Source organism: Mustelus asterias, chromosome 14 (assembly GCF_964213995.1).
Source record: "Mustelus asterias chromosome 14, sMusAst1.hap1.1, whole genome shotgun sequence".
Taxonomy (NCBI): domain Eukaryota; kingdom Metazoa; phylum Chordata; class Chondrichthyes; order Carcharhiniformes; family Triakidae; genus Mustelus; species Mustelus asterias.
The window spans coordinates 10,355,573-10,377,433 of record NC_135814.1 but is presented as its reverse complement, the minus strand read 5'-3'; the positions used below and the strand labels follow the sequence as shown (position 1 = coordinate 10,377,433).

The following is a 21,861-nucleotide window of genomic DNA, read 5'->3' as shown; positions in this document are numbered from 1 at the left end:
AGACTTTGCTTCAGAACTCCAAGTAGGAGTCATATTGGACTAAAATTGTTTCTCTCCACAGATGCTGCCACGACCTTATCCTTCCATACTCATGTTCACTTCCCTATATTGTCCCCTGGAATAGGTAAGCAATCTGCAACTAAGTCAGGAAATCCTTGTGGAGATTATTTGACTCAAAGCCCTCATATAGGCAACATGCGGCTTTAGTTGCTCATAACTCAAATCTCAATCCTTTCCATATCCAATACTTGGGGATGTTTAAGTACCTCTTTCTTTCTAGAAGACCATAACAACTGCATACTTACCTCATACTTACTTACATGCATACCTCACCTCAGCAGTCTATCCAAGAAGGCACTTAACCCCATGTTTTGCATATAGATTGTTAATAAAGCCTCGCCCTTAACCATTTCAAAACAGGCCAACCAGCCATACCATATCCAACTACTGTCATTTAAAAAAAGTCACAACATTCTCAAGTGGGCAATGCTGAATATGCCAAACTGAGTGTAACCACAGATTTACAAAATGATTCCATATGCAAATCATTTCACTACAATTTGAGCACTGAGTAAAGGAACACTTGAAATCAACTTTGTCTCTTCGCTTGTATAAAAACAAAACTTCCTGCTTTAGATAAACCACAAATCTTCCCCCATTTCTGAGCAGACTCTTGAGCCGTTACAAACTGTTGAAAGCCGCTGAAGTTGATATCAATTCTGTACAAGTGCTTGGGTTAAAAATACAGCTGTTCATGAAACAAAAGCCCATTAGACACACTCTCAAACTCGAGCATGTAGATAACAACCAGTTTCCTCCAAGTGTTACAAGAACAAGCACTCTGAGGAACAATTAGTATTTTGACTTTGCAGTATTTGGTGAGGCCCATTAGAAACCGACATAAACAGCCACAGACAGTGGGCAAAATGTTCTACAAGACTTGGAGCTGCCACACATTACATGTGCCTAAAATATAAATTAAGCAGTCAGGTGTCTTTCTCCCCGACATGCAAATTACTTTTTGACAATACTGCCATTTTGACTTTTTTTCAGGATTTTTGAAAATTTGACCCATCACAGATTAGAACCTTTTAACATCTTTATTTTGGTGGGGAAAGGTGGCAACTCCATTCTAGTTGGAACAAAGACAGGACTAATAGTCTTGGGTGAGTAACTGAAGGGGTCAGACAAGAAGCTACTCAACTAACCCAAAGCATGCTTCATGCGCAATGGATAAGTGAAGATTAGTCGAAAGTGGTGATGAAGATGGGGGTGTTAAGATGGTGATGAAGATCACAACAAGGCTGTTGTGAGGGGGAATGGCTAACCTGTGAAGGTGTCGTCACACTTATCTCGGGAATGAAACTGTCGTCAAACAGATTGAGGATATTTTCTTGCTTGATGTCCTTTGACGGTGTGACCTTTGGTGGAGGGGGCACTGGAGGGCCTTTCCTTTGCTGCATATGCACAAAAATACATCAATAACAAAAAGCAGGAATAGAGAGCAAGGCAGGACAATGAAGGCTAAACCTTATAACAAACAATCAGTCTAGCGACCAAGTGGATTGAGGAGCAGGAGCAGCAGAGCAGGCTGGACCCTAGAGGAAAGGTAGAACACAGATCAGGCAGGCAGATAAAGGGAAATTTGCTGTTCAGTTCTGTTTAAACTATCAGTACAGGAGGCAGCCATTTGGCCCATCATGGCATTGCTGGTCAGAAACTAAAGTTCGTGTGTCATTCCACTAGTGACCTCAGTCACACGATGAGGGTTTCTCCTCTTCAACCAAGTGAGTTTCAGATCCCCACCTTCCTCTGGGTGAAAATACTCCCCAACTCCCCTCTAATCCTTCCAAGTACTTTAAATCTTTCCCTTTCGTTGACCCCTCTGCTAATGAAAATAGATCCTTCCTATCCACTGTCTAGGCCCTTCAACTTTATACACCTCTATGAATTCTTCCCTCGACTTACTCTGCTCCAGAGAAAACTAGTCCCGCCTAAGCAATCTTAGCACAGTACTATGTATTTTCCTGGTCTCCATGTTAAGTGGGTATGGGGCACGGGAGAAGGTGCACAGCATCCAACCCTTCATTTTAAAAACATCAGATCCATCTCCTCCGCCTGTTTTTCACCAGAACAAACAAATGTCCTTGTCCATTAACAAGTGGCGATAAACAAAAACCTTTTGCAGCCTCCATGAACTCAGTGGTACCCACTGAGCCACAGCTAATATTTACTCATATTGCCTCTGGTTCTTTTGCCAATCGCCTTAAACCAGTTCCCTCAGCTTCCTGACTCTCTCGCCACTGGAATCAGTTTTCTCCCCTGTCTATTTTATCAAAACCTTACAATCATGAACTCTTACGAAATTTCCCCTTTAGCGAGGGTAGAAAAAGTTACGTTAACCCCACTAATCACGAACCACAGTACAATATAAGAACACGGTCAATCTATCAGTGAGATCATGAGTTCAGATAATGTACACTCGTCTTCAGGAAACAAAATATATAAGATGGAAGAGGAAGTCCTAGGTTACAGTTGACTGGAGAACACTTCATTGGTGATAAACCAAGCAAGACAATTAGTACTCCCTTACATAATCATCCCTCATCATTCAAATCTATGCGGTTTTAAAATAAAAACCGCATTTTCAGCAAGTGTCTTTCAAGTTAAATAGTTGTAAAGCTGTATTCATGCTTTGAGCAAGGGTTACGCAATTACATAAACTTTTACACCATACATAGGCCATTCAGCCCTAATGAACAATGCTGGTATTTATGCTGTATACTGGTCTCCTCCACATCTCACCCACATCCTTCCACTGCTTCCTTCCCCAGGTTCCCATTCTACTATATCCCTTCCCAGGGGTAATTACATAAACGCTGGTCTGGCCAGCAAGGCCCACATCCCATGAATGAATTTTTAAAATATGCATCAATGCCATTTGCCTCAACTCCCATGTTGCAGAGAGTCCCACATTTTCCACCATTCTTGGCAGATCTCAAGTTTAATTGGCAAGGCCCAAATCACTGGAGGGACCGAAAGATTTTTATTTGAACTGCATCCAAAGGAATGGTTCAGCATTCAACGGCAACTCTGGAAGCAATTAGATGGTTTTACTCAATTACCGGAGTAAGCCACGTGGGACCATACTGCAGCAGAGGCTCAGCACCTTGAGAGAGAGAGAGAGAGTAGCAAACGTGGGTGGGAGCACAGTTTATAAACTCCAAGAATACCCTTCCCACTAGGGTCATGCAGTGGTAAAGATGCCAATTTGGATTGGATATTGTCCACGCCAAAGGGGTTGGAAGTCTGGAATGTGGGGGTACAAATATTTACAAGAAAGCCATTCAGGGGAAAGGCTAAGAAAGTAGTTCTTCACACAAAAGGGTGACAGAAATCCACAGCCTATGAAACCAAGATGGGCGAATTAAGATAAGCATCAAGTTTGAAAAAACTGGATAGAGGAGCATGCTCGAGGGGCTGAATGGCCTCCTCCTGTTCTTACTTTGGTTAAACAGGCAAGTCTCATCTCCCTCTTTGCTGGCACCCTCACAAATAGTTAAACAGACAGTAGAATGGGAGGCATGGCAAAAAAAAGAGAAAAATGCATATTTTAACTTGCTTTCAACCCTCTCAAGCGTCAAAATACAATTGGAGATTCATTTATTCAAAATATTAGCCATTTTTAATTCAAGATAGCAAATTAATCCGTGCAGGGCTAGTGGAACCAAATGACACGCATCTAATCAGCTATTTATACTTTTCACATGCTAATATCTCTGCAGCCAGCTCAGGCTTCATGCCATCATCTAAAATTACCAAATCTTTATCCACTGCAACAACTGGGACTCATTCTCCATTTATAATAAGCAGGCTAACCTTCACTAACAGTCACACACTACTCTTTGTCCCCATCATACTCAAAAAAAAAACCCAACTGTAGCAAGCTTTACATTTTAATCACAAAAGAGTTTCGCCCAAATCCCTCATTGGGTTTATTAGTGGTCATCTTGGTATTCGAGGTACCTCACTCACCACCACTCTGCTTTACTTTAACAGAAATCACTGGATTATCATAAAATCACAGATCATTTCGCTACCTTCCAATGCATGGGACATTACTTTACAGTCATGCAATGGAGAAGATTGAATTAAGTGCAACAGGGCAATGTTTCAGTTAAACGTTTTATAGGCAACTCTCAACAGGTACACTCAATCCTCAACGACAAACAGTTTAACAGAATACAAACAATTCTGATGACAAGATCTGGTACCACACTCAGCACAAGTATAATCAGCAAATGGCTAAAGAATTGGAGAGACTGGTTATTCATTGGCCAGCATAAAGCAAAACCCACACATTTTATACCATGGTGAACAAAGTTCAGATGTTCTCATTACAACTGCAAAATTCCAAACCAAACCATTCCACCCCCAGCATTCCAGCACTATTCCCAACCACCATTACATATCCTGAGTGTTGATGCACTGAAAACTTAAGAAACACCAATTACTAGATTGAAGAATATAATCAGAAGACAGCATGCCATCACAAAGACAACTGACAAACTACATTACCTGGGATGGCGACTTTGGCATAGGAGGGACATGTGGCGCGGGAGAAGTAGCAGGTACATGGTTGTCATTCTTTGTCGTGGGACTGCCTGGAGGAGACTCTTCCACTGCTGGTGATGCAGACTTCTCTGGTTTCACAGGGGTACTGTTGGAACAACACACAACTCTTTAAAATTCACAATATAATGTTCAATAGAATAGAGTGAGCTATGTACAACTGATGCCGTATAATGTGGGTAAACGTGAGGTTATCCACTTCGGTAGCAATAATAGGAAGGCAGATTATTTGAATGGGCGCAAATTGAGAGGGGTGGATACTCAGCGAGACCTTGGCACGCTCGTGCATCAGTCGTTGAAAGTAAGCGCGTAGGTATAACAGGCAGTGAAGAACGCAAATGGTATGTTAGCCTTCATAGAGAGAGGATGAGAGTATAGGAATAGGGATGTTTTACTGCAATTGCAGAGGATGCTGGTGAGGCCACACCTGGAATGTGCGCGCAGTTTTGGTGTCCTTACCTGAGGAACGACGTTCTTGCTACAGAGGGAGTGCAGCAAAGGTTTACCAGGCTGATTCCTGGGATGGCAGGACTGTCATATGAGGAGAAACTAAGTCGCTTAGAATTATGTTCTAGAAGAGTGAGAGGGGATCTTTAATTCTAACAGGATTAGATGGGTTAGATTCAGAAAGAATGCTCCTGGTGGTGGTGGTGGTGGGGGGCGTGGAGGAGTGGTCCAGAACTAGGGGTCATAGTTTGAGGACAGGTGGTAAACTTTTTATGGCTGAGGTGAGGAGAAATTTCTTCAAAGTGGTGAATGCGTGGAATTCACTTCCACAGAAAGTAGAGGCCAAAACATCGAGAGATTTAAAGGAGGAATGAGATATAGCTCTTGGAGCTAAAGGGATCAAAGGATATCGAAGCCAAAGGGAATGGAAAAGAAAACAAAGAAACAGAAGATGCACCTAAAGCAGGTGTACTGAAAAGAAGGAAACAAAATGGACGTTACAATCAGAAATTATTAAACTCACGTCGAGTACAGAACGCTGTAAAGTGCCTAATTAAAGATGTGTTGCTGTTTCTCAAGCTTACACTGAATTTCACTGGGACAGTGCAGAGGACCATGGACAGAAATGTCAGCCTGAGAGCAAGGTGAAGAATTAGAATTCAGAATCGGCATCATGGTTGCAGACCGGGGGGAAGGTGTTCTGAAAAGCAGTCACCCAATCTGCATGATGTGTTCGATACAAAGGAGACCATACTTTAAGCAGCAAGCACAGTATACTAGACTAAGCAAGCAAGCCATGAAAGGATTCCTCACCTTCCACCTCAGCAGCCCAACATATCGTTTTCCACCGTTGCTACAACCTCCAGCATGAGGTCCACATCGCCCTCCCACTTTTAGCATTCCCAAATGCTCCCTCCATGATACCCTGGTCCACTCCTCTGTCAACCCCAACACTCCGTCCTTTTCCCGCAGCACCCATTAATGCAAATGTAACACCTGCCATTTTCACTCTCCCCTCCGAAGCGCACAAGGCCTCAAACACACCTTCCAGGTGAAGCAGAGATTTGCGTATACTTTCAATCCAGTATGTTCTATTCATTGCTCAAAATGCAATCTCCTCTACATCGGCTGAGACCAACTGCAGATTGCAAAACACCTCTAGTCCACAAGAATGACAGAGCTTCAAGTGGCCTGCAATTTTAATTCTCCACTTAGATTTAAAAGATAACACAGGAGCCAAAAATGTAGTGACATACTTAATACCACTTTATCTGGTTAGCAGCAACAGGTCATTAAAACCAATTACAAACACTTTTCGTAACAGCAACCACACATCATGGGTCATCACCTTATTGAGAATGGTTAATAGCACTCAAGGACAGAGGTGGCAACAATGTTGAACACATGGTGGATGAAATAACCAAATGGACTTGCTTGGAATTTAGGTGCTCAGGTCTTCCATTATCCATCTAGCCTCTACAAACCAGAGGTCATTTAAAACACTGATGCTGTGTCCTAACTTCTACCAAGACCCGTTGACCCAGCATCTCGTGTTCACTGATCTACACTCTCGCTCAAGCAAGAATTTAATCCTTTCCTCCGTGATGTGGCGTTTGTATTTTTTTTATTCTGGCAAGACCAGCATTTATTGCCCACCCCAAGAGTCGACCACAACGCTGCGGATCTGAAGTGACACAGAATCAGGCAAGGGTGGCAGACTGACTGCTGTGTGGCTAACGGGATTCAGTCATGGCCAGTGTTACTAACTTTCAATTCCAGATTTATTTTTAAATTAGCTGCCTTGACAAATACATGAATAGGATGGGAATAGAGGGATATGGTCCCCGTAAGGGTAGGGGGTTTTAGTTCAGACGGGCAGCCTGTTCCTGTGCTGTAATTTTCTTTGTTGTGATGGGATTTAAATCTGCGTTCCAGAGCGATAGGCTAGGCCTCTGGATTACTAGTTCATTGACATTATAAAAATGTATGAACCTGGGCTCCCAGTGAAGCTGATCAAAATTAAACAATGCACTGAAGCTGTCTTACAGGAAGGTTTTCGATAATCACTGACTGAAATCAGCCAAGATAGTTGCTGCCCTCAGTGACTCATGGAGATAAGTCACCCATGAGTTGCACTAACAGTTCTGGCAAAATTGAACTGAAGCCAAACACTCAGCAGAGCCCAATATTCGAAAAACTATTACAGAGAATTGAATCAAGGGCAGTGTAGGTTTTGTGTGCAAGAGCACAAAGAAGTGGCCCATGTCACCATTTCCAGGAGGATAATACGGTTTGGTTTTTTTAGGAACAGTCATTAGTGTGCCATCTTATTACACAATGAGGAGAGAGAGAGACTGACTTTGTTTACACACCTTACAATATCAGGATGCCTCAGAAATGTTTTATAACCAAACTATCGCCACTGTTGGAATGTAGAAAACAGCAACCAATTTGCACACAGTAAACTCTCCAAACAGCAAGGCAAAATGACCTAAACTGTTTTTGCTGCTGATTGTGGAACAAAGAGTGACCTGGTAAGTTCCCTGCTCTTCGAAATACTGCTGTGGAAGCTTTTATCTGAGTGACAGACTGGTCCTAGTCCACCATCTCATCCAGAAGATGGTACCTGTGACAACGCAGCAGACTTTCATCTCATTCCATTCCAGGTTTTACCTGGAACAAGTTGCTGGTCTGTCATCAGACGCTTGTAGCTTGAGGGACCATGCCACCCCAAGCATGGCTGATCAGGAGTTCCTGTTCTTACCACCAGCCATTGACTTATTGAAGGATTTTGCAGGTTGATACCTAATCAGTTGGCCACGTTATGGATGCACCTTCCTTGGCCATCAAATCCTGGGGTGGGAGTCTAACCTGGAGCTCCTGACTCAGAGGTAGGGACACTACCCACCCACTGGGCCACAAGACCTCCATTCTCCCCCTGACATCAATTCAATCTAAAATAAAGCCTTAGATTATTAAAATATCCAAAGGGGAATTCTGTAAAGAATCACACAGGAAGTCTAAATGTCAAGAAGGTTTCTACATAAAGAGAAAAAGAAGAAACCAATCCACACAAGTCAACTAGCTCCAACTAAACCATCACAAGCGTCAGCACAAACCTTCGAACAGGCCGACAACCTGCCATGTTCACCTTCAGGTAATTGCTTCTGACAGATCTGCTTGGGGTCAGGGAAGGAAAGAAATGAAATGAAAGAAGCCGGCACAAACTAGTGGAGAACTGTCCTCATTTTCCAGGGTGCAAGAATTGCTTTTGTTCCAAACAGCTCATCCTTCCCAACGCGCCTACCCTTAAACATTGCACAGCTGGGCATCAAATCTTATATCGCACTGTGCTCAGTAAACTATTCAGGAATGAAATCACTCGCCTGTCACACAAAGGGCAGTGAAACGCTCAAACAAACTCTCCTTTCCAAACAGTTCTGGTGTTCAATTAAAACTAGAGGCTGAAGATTGATTTTTTTTTTATTACACGGCAAGAGTATGGATCGAAACTGGGGAAATGGAATAGAAACAAATCGGCCATGACTTGATGGAATGGCAGAACAGGCTCAAGCAGCTGATCCTTGGTGCTTTGCGAAAAGAGGCTTGTACCCAAAATGAACACTTGCTCCGTGGCCCAAGTGAAATCTGGTCAAGTTGATGGACAGTGTTTGAACCATTAATAGGTGGATTTATCAAAGCTCTTCAGTACATAATATAATGTCAGATTAAGATCCGCATGACTGATCTGCTTTTAGTGCCAGAGTGTTATGTACGGGAAACGCTTGGGCAAAGAAATGAGCAACAGTAACGAGTTTATGCACAAGTGATTAAAGTGCAACTTTAATGCTTAGGGCGGTGGGTAGAGAGATCCACTAACTATAATATGCAAAGCTAACTGTTAATTAAGCTTGCTCTAAAGAGAAACAGCTTTGAAGTAAACAACGGATAAAAGCAAATTACTGCGGGTGCTGGAATCTGAAACCAAAAAAAGAGAAAACGCTGGAAAATCTCAGCAGGTCTGGCAGCATCTGTAAGGAGAGAAAAGAGCTGACGTCGAGTCCAGATGTCCCTTTGTCAAAGCTTTGACAAAGTAAAGTAGTAAACAACTGCTTACATTTTGTTTTTATCCAGGACATGCGTCCCTGATGTCGGGAAATTTTTGATGTGAGAAAGGAGCAAAGTGTTCTTCGGAGGACTCAAAGGCAGAAAGCCTCAGCTGTATGTGAATAAAGTCTGTAATATATACCAAATGCCCCATGTTTAGTGTTGCATTATGAACCACAGGCAGAAGGATGTTTACAAACTGTTAACATGCAGCAGGCAATCTGAATCCAGAGATTTATATGCCAGCTTTCTGGGTGTGCATTCTCCTCCCTCCCTTCAAAACAACTAAAATGGTTGGACCCTGAACTCATCTTTCCTCTTGACATCAAGTACCAGGGCAGCACAGTGGTTAGCACTGCTGGCTCACAGCGCCAGGGACCCGGGTTCGATTCTTGGCTTGGATCACTGACTGTGTGGAGTTTGCACATTCTCCGTGTCTGCGTGGGTTTCCTCCCACAGTCCAAAGCTGTGTGGGTTTAGGTGGATTAGGGGGATTAGCGGGGTAAATAAGAACAATCTCAATCTCCCACAGATTATAATCTTTAAAACACAATTAAAAGCTACCCCTGCCCCCCCACCCGCCGTCCCTCCCAACTCACCCAAGACAAACACATAGGACAAATTGCCTTTTAGGTTAGCTTACTGAGAAAGTTGAAATGGAGTACAGATTTCACTGTCTACGACAGTAAGGCATTCCAGCATCAATCTCAGTCTGAAATATTCTCATTAGCATGATACTTGAGAAGACGTGGCTGAAGGAAACAGCTGAACTCTCGAAGCTCGATAGGGATAGGACCTGAGTGGGATTGTGGTCAGTGCAGGTTCAATGGGCCGAGTAATCTCCTTCTCCACTGTAGGGATTCTACCTTCAGCTTTCCTCATTTTATTCTGGATTTCCAATACAAGTTTTCTTGCCTCCTTCAACTGGTGTCATGATAAATATGAGCCTCCTTATTGAAATATCATCCAGCAGCTTTCAGAACCAAAAAAAAAAAATCCCCTGCACTTAAGCCAACCAACCAGCAATCAAACATTGGCTAATGGCACTGCGGAAGTCAACAAGAATGTGAATAAGCCAGCCAGCAGCTAGCTTCCTCAGCTCAACAACTTCCTGTGGAGAAGTGAGTTAAAGATTGCCACAGAGTCCAAGTCGTACAAGAGACGCATGATTGAAAAAAAAATCTACAAACATTTTGGCTCAAAAATCATAACCACATGGGTTACAAGCCACAGTTTTCTGCAGCATTACAGCCAAGTGATGTAATCTTTTGGAAGGCAATCTGATAGCGAGTGTGCATGATGTGGTGTGACAAAACTGTACAATCAGGAAACATGACTCTGAGCATGCTATCGGCTGTTCAAAACTGACTTAAAGCTACAGGCAAATCTCCCACAATATGGATCAGTGTCAAAGGTTGCACTGGAGGACAGGAGTATTAAACCAGAGTGCAGAGCAAGTCTACGGAAAAGCATGCATGTCCCTTTAAGCTAAACGCAACAGTGCTTGGAAAAGTTTCCATCAAGATTAACAGTAGCAGAGGCTCAAGGTAACTGGATGCCAGACTAGCTCAGAATTTTAAATCTGGCTTCTAAAGATATTTTAAAGAGATGGGTACTCAAATTCTTCATACATAGAACCTTCTAGGGGTTCTCCGTATAGTAGAAGTGATAGGAAAACAGAAATCTTTCAAAAAGTGCTTGAATTTGCATACAGAGAAGTGGTGCCAAATGTCTACCACACCTGTTATATTAGAGGGGTTTCATTTCCTGACAGAAAACGCGATAACGTTAAAACTGTTCCATGGCAGGTTATCTGTAGCCTTACAATCACAGGGTAATCTGGATCAAGAGAGCTCCACATGCATTTCCCTTCGAGAGTTATTATGGCACAAGAGGCCATTCAGCCCATCAGGTGCATACAAGCCCTCTGCACAGCAATCCAGTCAGTCCTGTTCCCTCACTCCATCCCCATTTCCACACAAGTCCATTTGCCTCAATGCCCATCTCATGTTTTGAAATCGTTGATACTCTCCGCCTCTGTATCCACTCAACAGAAAAGATGTGGACAGCTCTTCAGCAATGGTTATAACATAGCTTAAAAAAAACCCAAACATGGCTCCGAAAACCTCCTCATAACTAAAAACTCTGCCCAGGGCGGCACGGGAGCACAGTGGTTCGCACTGCTGCCTCTCAGCGCCAGGAACCTGGGTTTGATTCCCGGCTTGGGTCACTGCCTGTGTGGAGTTTGCACATTCTCCCGGTGTCTGCGTGGGTTTCCTCCAGGAGCTCAGGTTTCCTCCCACAGGCCAAAGGTGTGCAGGTTAGGTGTATTGGCCATGCTAAATTGTCCCTTAGTGCCAGGGGGACTAGCTAGGGTAAGCGCATGGGGTTATGGGAATGGGGCCTGGGTGGGATTGTGGTCGGTGCAGACTCGATGGGCCGAATGGCCTCCTTCTGCACTGTAGGATTCTATGAGTTCTATTTCTTTGGGCAAAACTGCCACACAAGGTTATTATTAATCACAGTTTTATATAATGCGTTAAACAGATGGATAAGTGAACTGAGTGGGATGTAAGGTTTGACCGCATTAAATTAAAGATTCCTGAAGTATCAGGTCCAAATCACCTGGAAGTGGGAAATCGTATTTTTTTTTTTTAAAGTGTTAGAATATTAGTCATCTTAAAGTTAGAAAAATCAAGGGTATGGAATGCAGAGACTTCATTACTGCAGCTATCTAGAATACAATTATAGAATCTATTCACAAATGCTGAAGCAGGGCTTTCTTGCAACTGAACAGTTTTGATGCTTTTGTTCACAATTATCCACTGTGATGGAAACAATCTGGGCTGGTAGAGGTTTCCAGTATATCAGAGCGCACACAGGCAATGTTTAATGACTAGGACTTTTCCCCGTGCTGTTTGGTCTTCCTGTATGTCATAGGGAGAAGCAAGAGGAAATCAAAGCTTTCTACATCCTTACTTTCTACCTTCCCAACTGCCCCCTCCAACTGCCATGTGTCTGTAACCACTCAAATATCCCAGCAAGCAGCATACCCCAGACTACAATATAAAGACAGACTTATAAGCACTTATCAGGAGGTCCTCAAAGCAGCTTAGAGACAGTCTTTCAGATAAAACAGGAAGCAGAGGGCCCATCTGGCCCCTCACGCAGAGATTAAAAGGAGTTATGGCACTATTTCAAAAAGCATCCTGACTAACAGGTGTCCCTCAATTTATCACAAAACGGATTATCTGGTCATTGGCACATTGCTGTCTGTCTGTGGGAGCTTGCAATGGAAATTTTGGGAGGGTGGCACAGTGGTTAGCACTGCTGCCTCACAGCACCAGGGTTCAATTCCGGCCTCTGTCACTGTCTGTGTGGAGTTTTCACATTCTCCCCGTGTCTGCATGGGTTTCCTCTGGGTGCTCTGGTTTCCTCCCACAGTCCAAAGGTGTGCAGGTTAGGTTGATTGGACATGATCGATTGTCCCTCGTATCAGGGGGATTAGCAGGGTAAATATGAGGGGTTACGGGTCTGGGTGGGATTGTGTTTGGTGCAGGCGTGATGGGCCGAATGGCCTCCTTCTGCACTGTAGGGATTCTATGATACTGGTTGTTGTGTTTCCTACATTACAGCAATGCCTATACTTCACTGCCTGCACAGCACTTTAGGACATCCTGGAAGGTGTTGTATAAAATGCAAGTCTGCCATTTCTTTTTTTAAAACTAGGTCAATGGAAGTGGGAACCCCATCCCTCAATGCAGTGTCTGAAGGGAAGGTCAACTACCTCAGTAGAGAAGCAATCACACCCAGTGGCAAGTTTAGCAACTGAGGCAAGGGTACCGTTAATATTTTCAAAGATTCAAAATATAAAAACATTCCAAAGTAATCTTCAGATTTTTAAACAAAAGAAATGCCACATAAAACTAACCTCTGTGCTCCCTTGACTGGTGTCACAGACTTGCCCTCGTGTTGGTTTTCCAGTTGATTCATTGCGTCACCTAGATTTTGGTTCAACTGTGGAAGGGACAAAATAAAAAGTGTTCAGGATGGAGAGCATCACAACTAGGGGGTGATAAGATAGTCAGAATGAGTTATTAGAATGTGTAACTCACTACATGAATTGTCGAGGCAGAAAGCTTAGGTGCATTTAAATGGGGAGCCAGATAAACATTCGTGGGGGAAAGGAATAGGGCACAGTGGCTAGCACTGCTGCCTCAACGCCAGGGACCCGGGTTCAATTCCCGGCTTGGGTCATTGTCATGCGGAGTCTGCACATTCTCCCCGTGTCTGCGTGGGTTTCCTCCGGGTGCTCCAGTTTCCTCCCACAGTCCGAAAGATTCCTGGTTAGGTGCATTGGCCGTGCCAAATTCTCCCTCAGTGTGTCCGAACAAGTGCCACAGTGTGGTGACTAGAGGATTTTCACAGTAACTGCCGATGTAAGCCAACTGGTGGCACTAATAAATAAATAAACAAACACGGTGGGGAAGAGATGAAGCAGAGTGGGCAGGAACCTGCATGGAACGGCAGGACTGAATATTCCATTTCCATTGTGTAAATTTACATTGCTTTTTCCTCGTTGAAGTTTCAAAGAGCACACACAAGCAAGGAGCCTGCGAGCAAGAGAACAGCAGCCCTGAGAGGAGACTGCTGGGTTGCCTTCTACATTTCCCTGCAGCAGTTTGAGCAATGGAAGTTGGGGTTCAGGAAAGAGCAGAGAACAATGTGAATTTTCAGACATTGAACAATTGTCAGTCGGATTCTGGATGACAGGTTTTGCGCAAGTCCATGTAGCTGTGTTTCTTTTTCTTTCAAGCAAATGCAAGGCCGGCATTTGTTTCCCATTCCCAATTTCCCTTGAAATAAGTGGCTTTTTAGGCCATTGTAGAGGACAGTTAAGGGTCAACCACGTTATCAGCCTGGATTCACATGTAGACAGATGGAAGTTTACAATAGTCGATGGTCACCATCACCATATTGCAGCTTTTTACATTTAAAAAATTCCACAGATTCGTTATAGTACAAGAGGCCCAACATGTCTGCACAAGTTCTCCAAATGAGCCTGATAACTAGTGCCATTCCCCTGCCTTTTCCTCCATAACCCTGCACATTTTCTATTGTAATCATCTAATGCCTCCTTTACAGATGATTTTAGACAAAACTTTTATCCAGCCCTTTTAATGCAATCATTGTCCCAAGGCACTTCACAGGAACATAAAAATGACATTGAACACCTCAAGGTGCAAGCCAGATGGCCTAACGCTCAGTCAGAAAGGTAGACACAGTTCAATATAGGAAAGAGTTAAAAGGCAGAGAGATTCAGGGTGGGAATTTTGAGGTTGGGTGCCAAGGCAATTGAAGGCACAGCCACCAATGGGGGAGAAATTACAAATGGGAATGCACAAGGAGCAATAAATTAGATGTGTGTAGATATCTCTGAGGATTGTAGGGCTGCAAGAAATTACAAGAAGGGGAGGACCGAGCACGTGGAAGGAAAAAGATTTACAAATCACGACTTTGTTTGACTGGGGTAAATGTAGAACAGCGAGTCGAGGGATGATGATACAGGCAGAGTTTAGGATGACCTCCAATCTGCACTTTCAAAATGTTAGAATCCAAAACATCAAGCCAAGTAATTACCTCATACCTTGCTCATTTCTTTATGAAATGTTTCCTCCAGACCAGCTATACTTTGGAATGTGTTCACATAAAAACCAACACGGCTGAAAGAAAAATCAAATAGACTTGTTCAGAAAGAGCACATTGATACACAGTCCAGCACCAAATTAAAATCAATTGTTTGGACCCAAGGATAGATCAGAGGGCTTTGTAAATGGGTGAGAAGTAGTGAAGGTCCAAATACATAGTTTAATAAAGTGTTATGGATAAGTACAAACAAGACAAGGAGGCTAGTGCACTGCCAGCCTTTATATATAGATGACCAGAATACAAGGGGGTAGAAATCATGCACAAGCATATAGTCCTGGTTAGCCCACTGCCAGATTACAATGAACAATTTTGGAATTTAAAGGATTAAGCTGTGATCTGATGCAAATTCGAGGTAGGAATGATTTCATATAGAGCTGGCCAGACAAGCATTTATTGCCCATCCCTCAATGGCCTTGAGAAGTTGGTGGTGAGCTGCCTTCTTGAACCACTGCAGTTTCTGCTGTGTAAGTATATCCAGTGTTCCAGGATTTTAACCCAAAGACAGCGAAGGAATGGCGATATAGTTCCAAATAAGGACAGCAAGTGACTTGGGAGGAAAGCTTCCAGGTGGTGTTCCCATGTCTCTGCTGCCTCATCCTTCCTGATGGCAATGGTTATGGGTTTGGAAAGTGCTGCCCAAAGAGCTCCAGCACAGAGGAGGAATTTTCAGCAAAGGGATCAGGTACTAAATGATCAACGTTTGGAAAAGGTGGATTACGTTTTTAAAAATTGTCCATCAGCTTCACTCCACTGAATATCCTCGTAGAAAAACTATGTTTAAGCCAGAGCCATGGATGCCAGCAAAGGACTCAGTGAATTTTAATTCCTACTTTAGAGCTTATAATTTTGAATGTCTATTTAGGATAGTGTTGTGGGAAATTTACCACCGGAGTCAGACTTGGAGGTTCAACAATAGAGTTTTATTTCGGACACGAAGCTTCGGGAGAAAACACTGGTACTCCGCAGTACTTGGCAGCTACCTTCTCAATTATACAATGATAGTTGATCATTTTTATACCTTTTAGACAATAGGTAGTACGGACATTAGCCGTTAACACATCGTTATAAGTTGAGTAGACAGATCGATAGTTAACACATCGTTACAAGCAGACAGGTACAGACATGGACAGTTAACATATCATTGTTCATAGAATGGATACATTTCCTCTATCAATGACTGGTTTCGATCTATACGTTCAGTTGCTGATTTTTTTGCATTTATGTATTTATGTCCCCACCTGTGGCTGACCTTATCAGACTCTGTTCTGGGTCTGCCCTTATCTTAAAGTGCCTCAAGCTCTAATCAGCTTCCTGCAGCATTTCGGTTCCTGCATGTTTTAACTTTTAAGTAACTGTCTGTGCTAAAAGCCAGTGTCTGTTAATGTCCCTTCCCAGGTAACCATTTTGTGCGCCAGGCAACCATTTTGTGTCCATCACTTTAATTCCCCCACAACAACAGGATCTGGGTTTACCCATTGGGATTTTTATCTGAATAAAAATAACTTTTTGCAAAGGAACAAGTCTGACGGACATTCCATTTAAATACAAACAAAGGGTAGGCATAGACATTAGGTTAATACCTCCAACCTTATAAATTCACAAAAAATCCTGTTACGGTCAGATATGGAGGGAGAGAAAAGAAGAATCATTTCACCTCCCATCTCATGTGGTTGTAACAAACACAAGAGTACGGGTAGGCTATACAGTCTCAAGTCTGTTCTGCCCTTCAGCAAGATCAACTCAGTGTTTTTCCCCCACATCCCTCTATTCCCATAGTACCCAAAATTCTCTCATCCCGAGTCTTAAATATACTCAGAATTTTAAAGACTCACTGAAGAAATTTTGCCATCTGTGTCCCAATTGGCTGATTTTTTATCCTGAGACTGTGAGCCTTTGTTGTAGACTTTACCTCAGGTTCCCAGAGTTTGCACTCGCTCTATTCCACCATCTTTTCTGTGGGCCTGGGTTACAATATGTAGGTCACAAATACATCTTTGCCACCTTTCTTCTGAACAATTTCTTGGAACAGGTGGAAACTAAACCTGGCACTTGCAGGGTGTGGGGAGGGAGGGGGACGAAAGGGAAGTAGGAAAGCACAAGTGACCCTCACCATGAGAACAACCCAATTTGGCCAATGCTAGGTTTTCACCATTTTCAATGGCGAAAACCTAGCATTGGCCAAATTGGGTTGTTCATTTATGTCCCAGATATCCCTCCCTTGAAAATTCACATCCTGTCTTGTTCTTGCATCAACACTGCCAAGTCAGCGAAATTGAGGGGTGAGGGGTGCTTTACCCGTGTGGGAAAAGTGCTCAAGTTTTGACCGTCACTCAAACAGGAAAATACCATGATCAAGGTTAAAAGTAGGAATCCAACAAAAGCTACAAATGGACAGTTTCTTTGCTGACCTGCTCTACTAAGCAACACTTGAGTGAGCACATGCTGCGAAACAGACTAATAATCCAGGAAACCAAGTCAGACACCTAAACTGTATCGGACTTTTGGGCAACAGATGCTACACATTCGATCTCACTTATGGCAGCAATTCTTCACCCCACCTGGGTCCAATTTGGAGATGAGTAATATTAGTGTAGGCAGCATGGACTCAGATTGCAGCACCTCCTCCCACTCTCCCTGCACTGCCAGAGAACTTTCCACAACATAGTGATGGAAAAACGCTTCACCAAAACTTGCAGAATGTTTTGAAGATCTTCACAGCAATAAAAAAAAAATCAGTCCTCAGCTGATTCCATTTCCGGATATTGGAGTAATGTGTCACATAGGAGGGGAGAAACAAAGAGTAGGCCATTCTGCCCCTTGGGCACATTCGGTCATTCACAGAACATGGCTGATCGGAATCTCAATTCCATATCCTTTTAAATCCTTGTCAAAGTTTATCGAGTGCCTTCCACTGCCCCTGGATGGTTTGCTTACATCTTGAACAGATATACTGGTCTGTACAGCTTAGCAAGAGAATATCTTAGATCAACTGAGCTGCATTAGGGTAGAAATGGACTACGAGGCATTCTGATAGAATCTCCAAAGCCACTGGCAGGAGGGACAGTAACCAGAGGACACAGTTTTAACTAATTAGCAAAAAACACCAGAGGCAAGGGGAGGTTTTAAATTATTATAAAAGACTGAGCTATGATGATCTGGAATGCACTGCCTGAAAGAATTATGTAAATTCAACAGTAACATTCCAGAAGGGGAATTGGGCACTACTCAGTTACTGGAAAATTGCAGTTAAATGGAGATTAATTGAATCATAGAATCGCTACAGTGCAAAAGGAGGCCATTTGGCCCCTCGAGCCTGCAACTATAATCCCACCCAGGCCCTATCCCACATGGGCAGCACGGTAGCACAGTGGTTAGCACTGCTGCCTCACAGCGCCAGGGACCGGGCTCGATTCCCAGCTTGGGTCACTGTCTGTGTGGAGTTTGCACATTCTCCCCACGTCTGCACCCTCCGGGTGCTCTGGTTTCCTCCCACAGTCCAAAGATGTGCGAGTTAGGTGGATTGGCCATGTTAAATTGCCCCTCAGTGTCAGGGAGACTTGCTAGGGTAAATGCATACGGTACTGGGAATAGAGCCTGGATGGGATTGTGGTCGGTGCAGACGCGATGGACCAAATGGCCTCCTTCTGCACTGTAGAATTCTATGATTCTATGACATTTACTCTGCTAATTCCTCTGACACTAACAGGCAATTTAGCAAGGTCAATCCACCTAACCTGTGGGAGGAAACCGGAGGAAGCCCACACAGACACAGGGAGAACATGCAAACACCGCACAGTCACCCAAGGCCAGAATCGAACCTGGGTCCCTGGCTCTGAGGCAGCAGTGCTAACCACTGCTAGCAAGCATGACAGGCTGAATGACCTCTTGCTGTGCTACAGGATCCTATAATTCTATGCAAGGTTTAAAAAAGGGAGACAAACATTGTCTACTGCTGACTAGATAGTTTCAGAAGTAATTGAAAAGCAGAATATCTGAACTAAAAACAGAAAAAGTTGGAAACAATGGGCCTGGTGACATCTATGGCAAGAAACAGAGTTAATGTTCCAGGTTGATGAGCTTTCATCAGAACTAAGAAAAGCAGGAATAAGTTTCAACAAGCAGAAGAGGCTTGGAAATTTCTGGACAGCAAAAAGTGAAGGTCTTTGGTCGGGTGGAAAACAGGGGAGTTTGAATGACAGAGTTAATGGTGCAAGGCCAAAGGGAGTGGTAATAGGACAAGTAATGAACCAATTGTCATCTCTAGACATGGTGTGAATGGCAGAAAGATGAACAGCTTCTGTCTGAATGAAAAACAAGATAAAATACCAAGTAAAAGTGAAACCTGCAAAGATTAAGGTGAACAGAGCAGAGGCAGAAATTAGGATTGGAGTTAAGTGCAGAAGACTACAAAGTGCCGAATCAAAAAGTTGAGTTTATATTGAGCTTCAATGAAACAAGACCAACTCTGTCTCACCACAGATACCGCTTGACCTACAGAGTGTTTGCAGCATTTTCTGCTCTTACTACATTAACGGCATTATTATAATGGGGCGGCACAGTGGTTAGCACTGTGCGTCTCAGTGCCAGGGTCCCAGGTTCAATTCCCTGCTTGGGTGACTGTGTGGAGTTTGCACATTTTCCCCATGTCTGCGTGGGTTTCCTCCGGATGCTCTGGTTTCTTCCCACAGTCCAAAAATGTGCGGGTCAGATTGATTGGCTATGCTAAATTGTCCCTCAGTGTCAGGGGACTAGCTAGGGTCCCCATGGGGATAGGACCTGGGTGGGATTGTGGTTGGTGCAGACTCGATGGGCCGAATGGCCTCCTTCTGCACTGCAGGATTCAATGATTCTATGACTTGGAAAAACCAGGGCCACTATAAAAAAAACAGTACAGATTTCATCTCTTCATTAAAAAAAAACGTCTTCCACTAACAAGCTAGATCAGCACCAACCTCAGTACAATAGAAAAAAAAACACTCAATACACCAAGCACTCACCTGTTCCATAGTGATGGCAATTCTTCCTGCAAATCAATATTAATTTCCTCAAACACTTTCTGGGCTTTTAAAAATTCTTCTTCTGCCTTTAAACACAAAGAAAATTCCAAATAAATAACTGAATTGACATTCCAAGAATGACCAAGGTAGATGGAAGATCTAAGCTAAAGCATTAGCTAATTCACAAAGACTAGTTTGCCAGACTAAATGTCACATGTAGGAAACTTAAGAGACTTCGACATATGGTAGCACATGTGGCCAGACCAATATTTATTTCTCCAACAATCTCCACCTCCCTCAATCACCAACTTACTCCATTCGGGTATTGTACGTAGCTGGTCAGTGAAGTGATCGGCTGTTCCACCGCTCAGCGCGCGACACACTTTGTACTAAAGTACAAGTTTTTATTCAAAATTACTTGTTGTAGGTCACAGCAATCAAGTGCACACCCATCAGAAGTGTCTGATAGGAATGATGCTCATTGTAGTTTAAACCCAAATCCTCCTCTAGGCCACTTAACCACCAAAACTGATTTTTGCAAATAATGGAGCTTTTTAATTAACTCTTTAGTTGGCACTATCAGGAAAGAACGACCAGACCAGGGCTCTTTTCTTGTGGAAAAAAAGTCAGAGCTAATTAAAGTTTTTAAAGCGATGAAGGGGTTCAATAGTGTAGGGATAGCAAAAAAATAAAGATCCTGCATAAGAGTTCAAACACAGGGACATAAGTCGTCGAATAGGGAATTCAGGAAAAACTTTACCCAGGAAGTGGTTAGAATGTGGAACTCATCACCACAGGGAAATAGTTGAGGCAAATAGCACAGAAGGAATTAAGAGCAACCTAGATAAGCATTAAGGAGAATTTATCTTCTATTCCATGATATAGAAGTTCATTTACTGCATAAATACTAACGTAGTAATTGAGTTACCGCGACAGGTTTGTGTATTTGCCAGGTTAAAAAAAGAGAAAAGATCTCACTAGGCCTCTAAAGCTATCTATACCTTCGGCTTGCCCACAAATATTTCACAAGTGTTTCTTTCCTTTTTGGTTTTTTTTTTAAGAACAACAAAGAAAATTACAGCACAAGAACAGGCCCTTCGGCCCTCCTGCGCTGACCATGCTGCCTGGCTGAACTAAATCCCCCTACCTTTCCGGGAACCATATCCCTCCATTCCCATCTTATTCGTGTATTTGTCAAGACGCCCCTTAAAAGTCACTATCTTATCTGCTTCCACTACCTTCCCCGGTAGCGAGTTCCAGGCACCCACAACCCTCTGTGTAAAAAATTTGTCTCGTACATCTCCTTTAAACATTGCACCTCACACTTTGAACCTATGCCCCCTCGTAATTGACTCTTCCACCCTGGGAAAAAGCTTCTGACTATCCACTCTGTCCATGCCCCTCAATCCTGTAGACTTCTATCAGGTCGCTCCTCAACCTCCGTCGTTCCAGTGAGAACAAACCAAAGTTTCTCCAACCTCTCATAGCTAACGCCCTCCATACCAGGCAACATCCTGGTAAATCTTTTCTGTACCCTCTCCAAAGCCTCCACATCCTTCTGGTAGCGTGGCGAGCAGAGTTGAACACTATATTCCAAGTGCTGCCTAATTAACGTTCGATAAAGCTGCAACATGACTTGCCAATTTTTAAACTCAATGTCCCGGGCCGATGAAGGCAAGCATGCCGTATGCCTTCTTGTCTACCTTCTCCACCTGCATTGCCACTTTCGGTGACCTGTGTACCTGTACACCCAGATCCCTTTGCCTATCAATACTCTTAAGGGTTCTGCCATTTACTGTATATTTCCTATCTGTATTAGACCTTCCAAAATGCATTAACTCACATTTGTCCGGATTAAATTCCATCTGCCATCTCTCCGCCCAAGTCTCCAACCAATCAATATCCTGCTGCATCCTCTGATGGTCCTCATCGCTATCCGCAAATCCACCAACCTTTGTGTCGTCTGCAA

At 43.3% G+C, this 21,861-nt stretch overlaps 1 protein-coding gene across 12 annotated transcripts in view; it reads right to left on the bottom strand.

Moving 5' to 3' along the window:
* bin1a (bridging integrator 1a) overlaps positions 1 to 21,861 on the bottom strand; it is a 132,118-nt gene that overhangs the window by 25,772 nt on the left and 84,485 nt on the right. For 10 of the 12 annotated variants that reach the window (XM_078227865.1, XM_078227866.1, XM_078227870.1 and 7 more), the window contains 5 exons: positions 19,893 to 19,978; positions 14,834 to 14,909; positions 13,118 to 13,203; positions 4,579 to 4,720; positions 1,329 to 1,457 (listed from right to left, as the gene is read on the bottom strand). In XM_078227865.1, the coding sequence (XP_078083991.1) occupies positions 1,329 to 1,457; positions 4,579 to 4,720; positions 13,118 to 13,203; positions 14,834 to 14,909; positions 19,893 to 19,978 (519 nt within the window). The remainder of the gene's footprint in view (positions 1 to 1,328; positions 1,458 to 4,578; positions 4,721 to 13,117; positions 13,204 to 14,833; positions 14,910 to 19,892; positions 19,979 to 21,861) is intronic. The other 2 variants (XM_078227872.1, XM_078227877.1) reach the window with 1 other exon arrangement.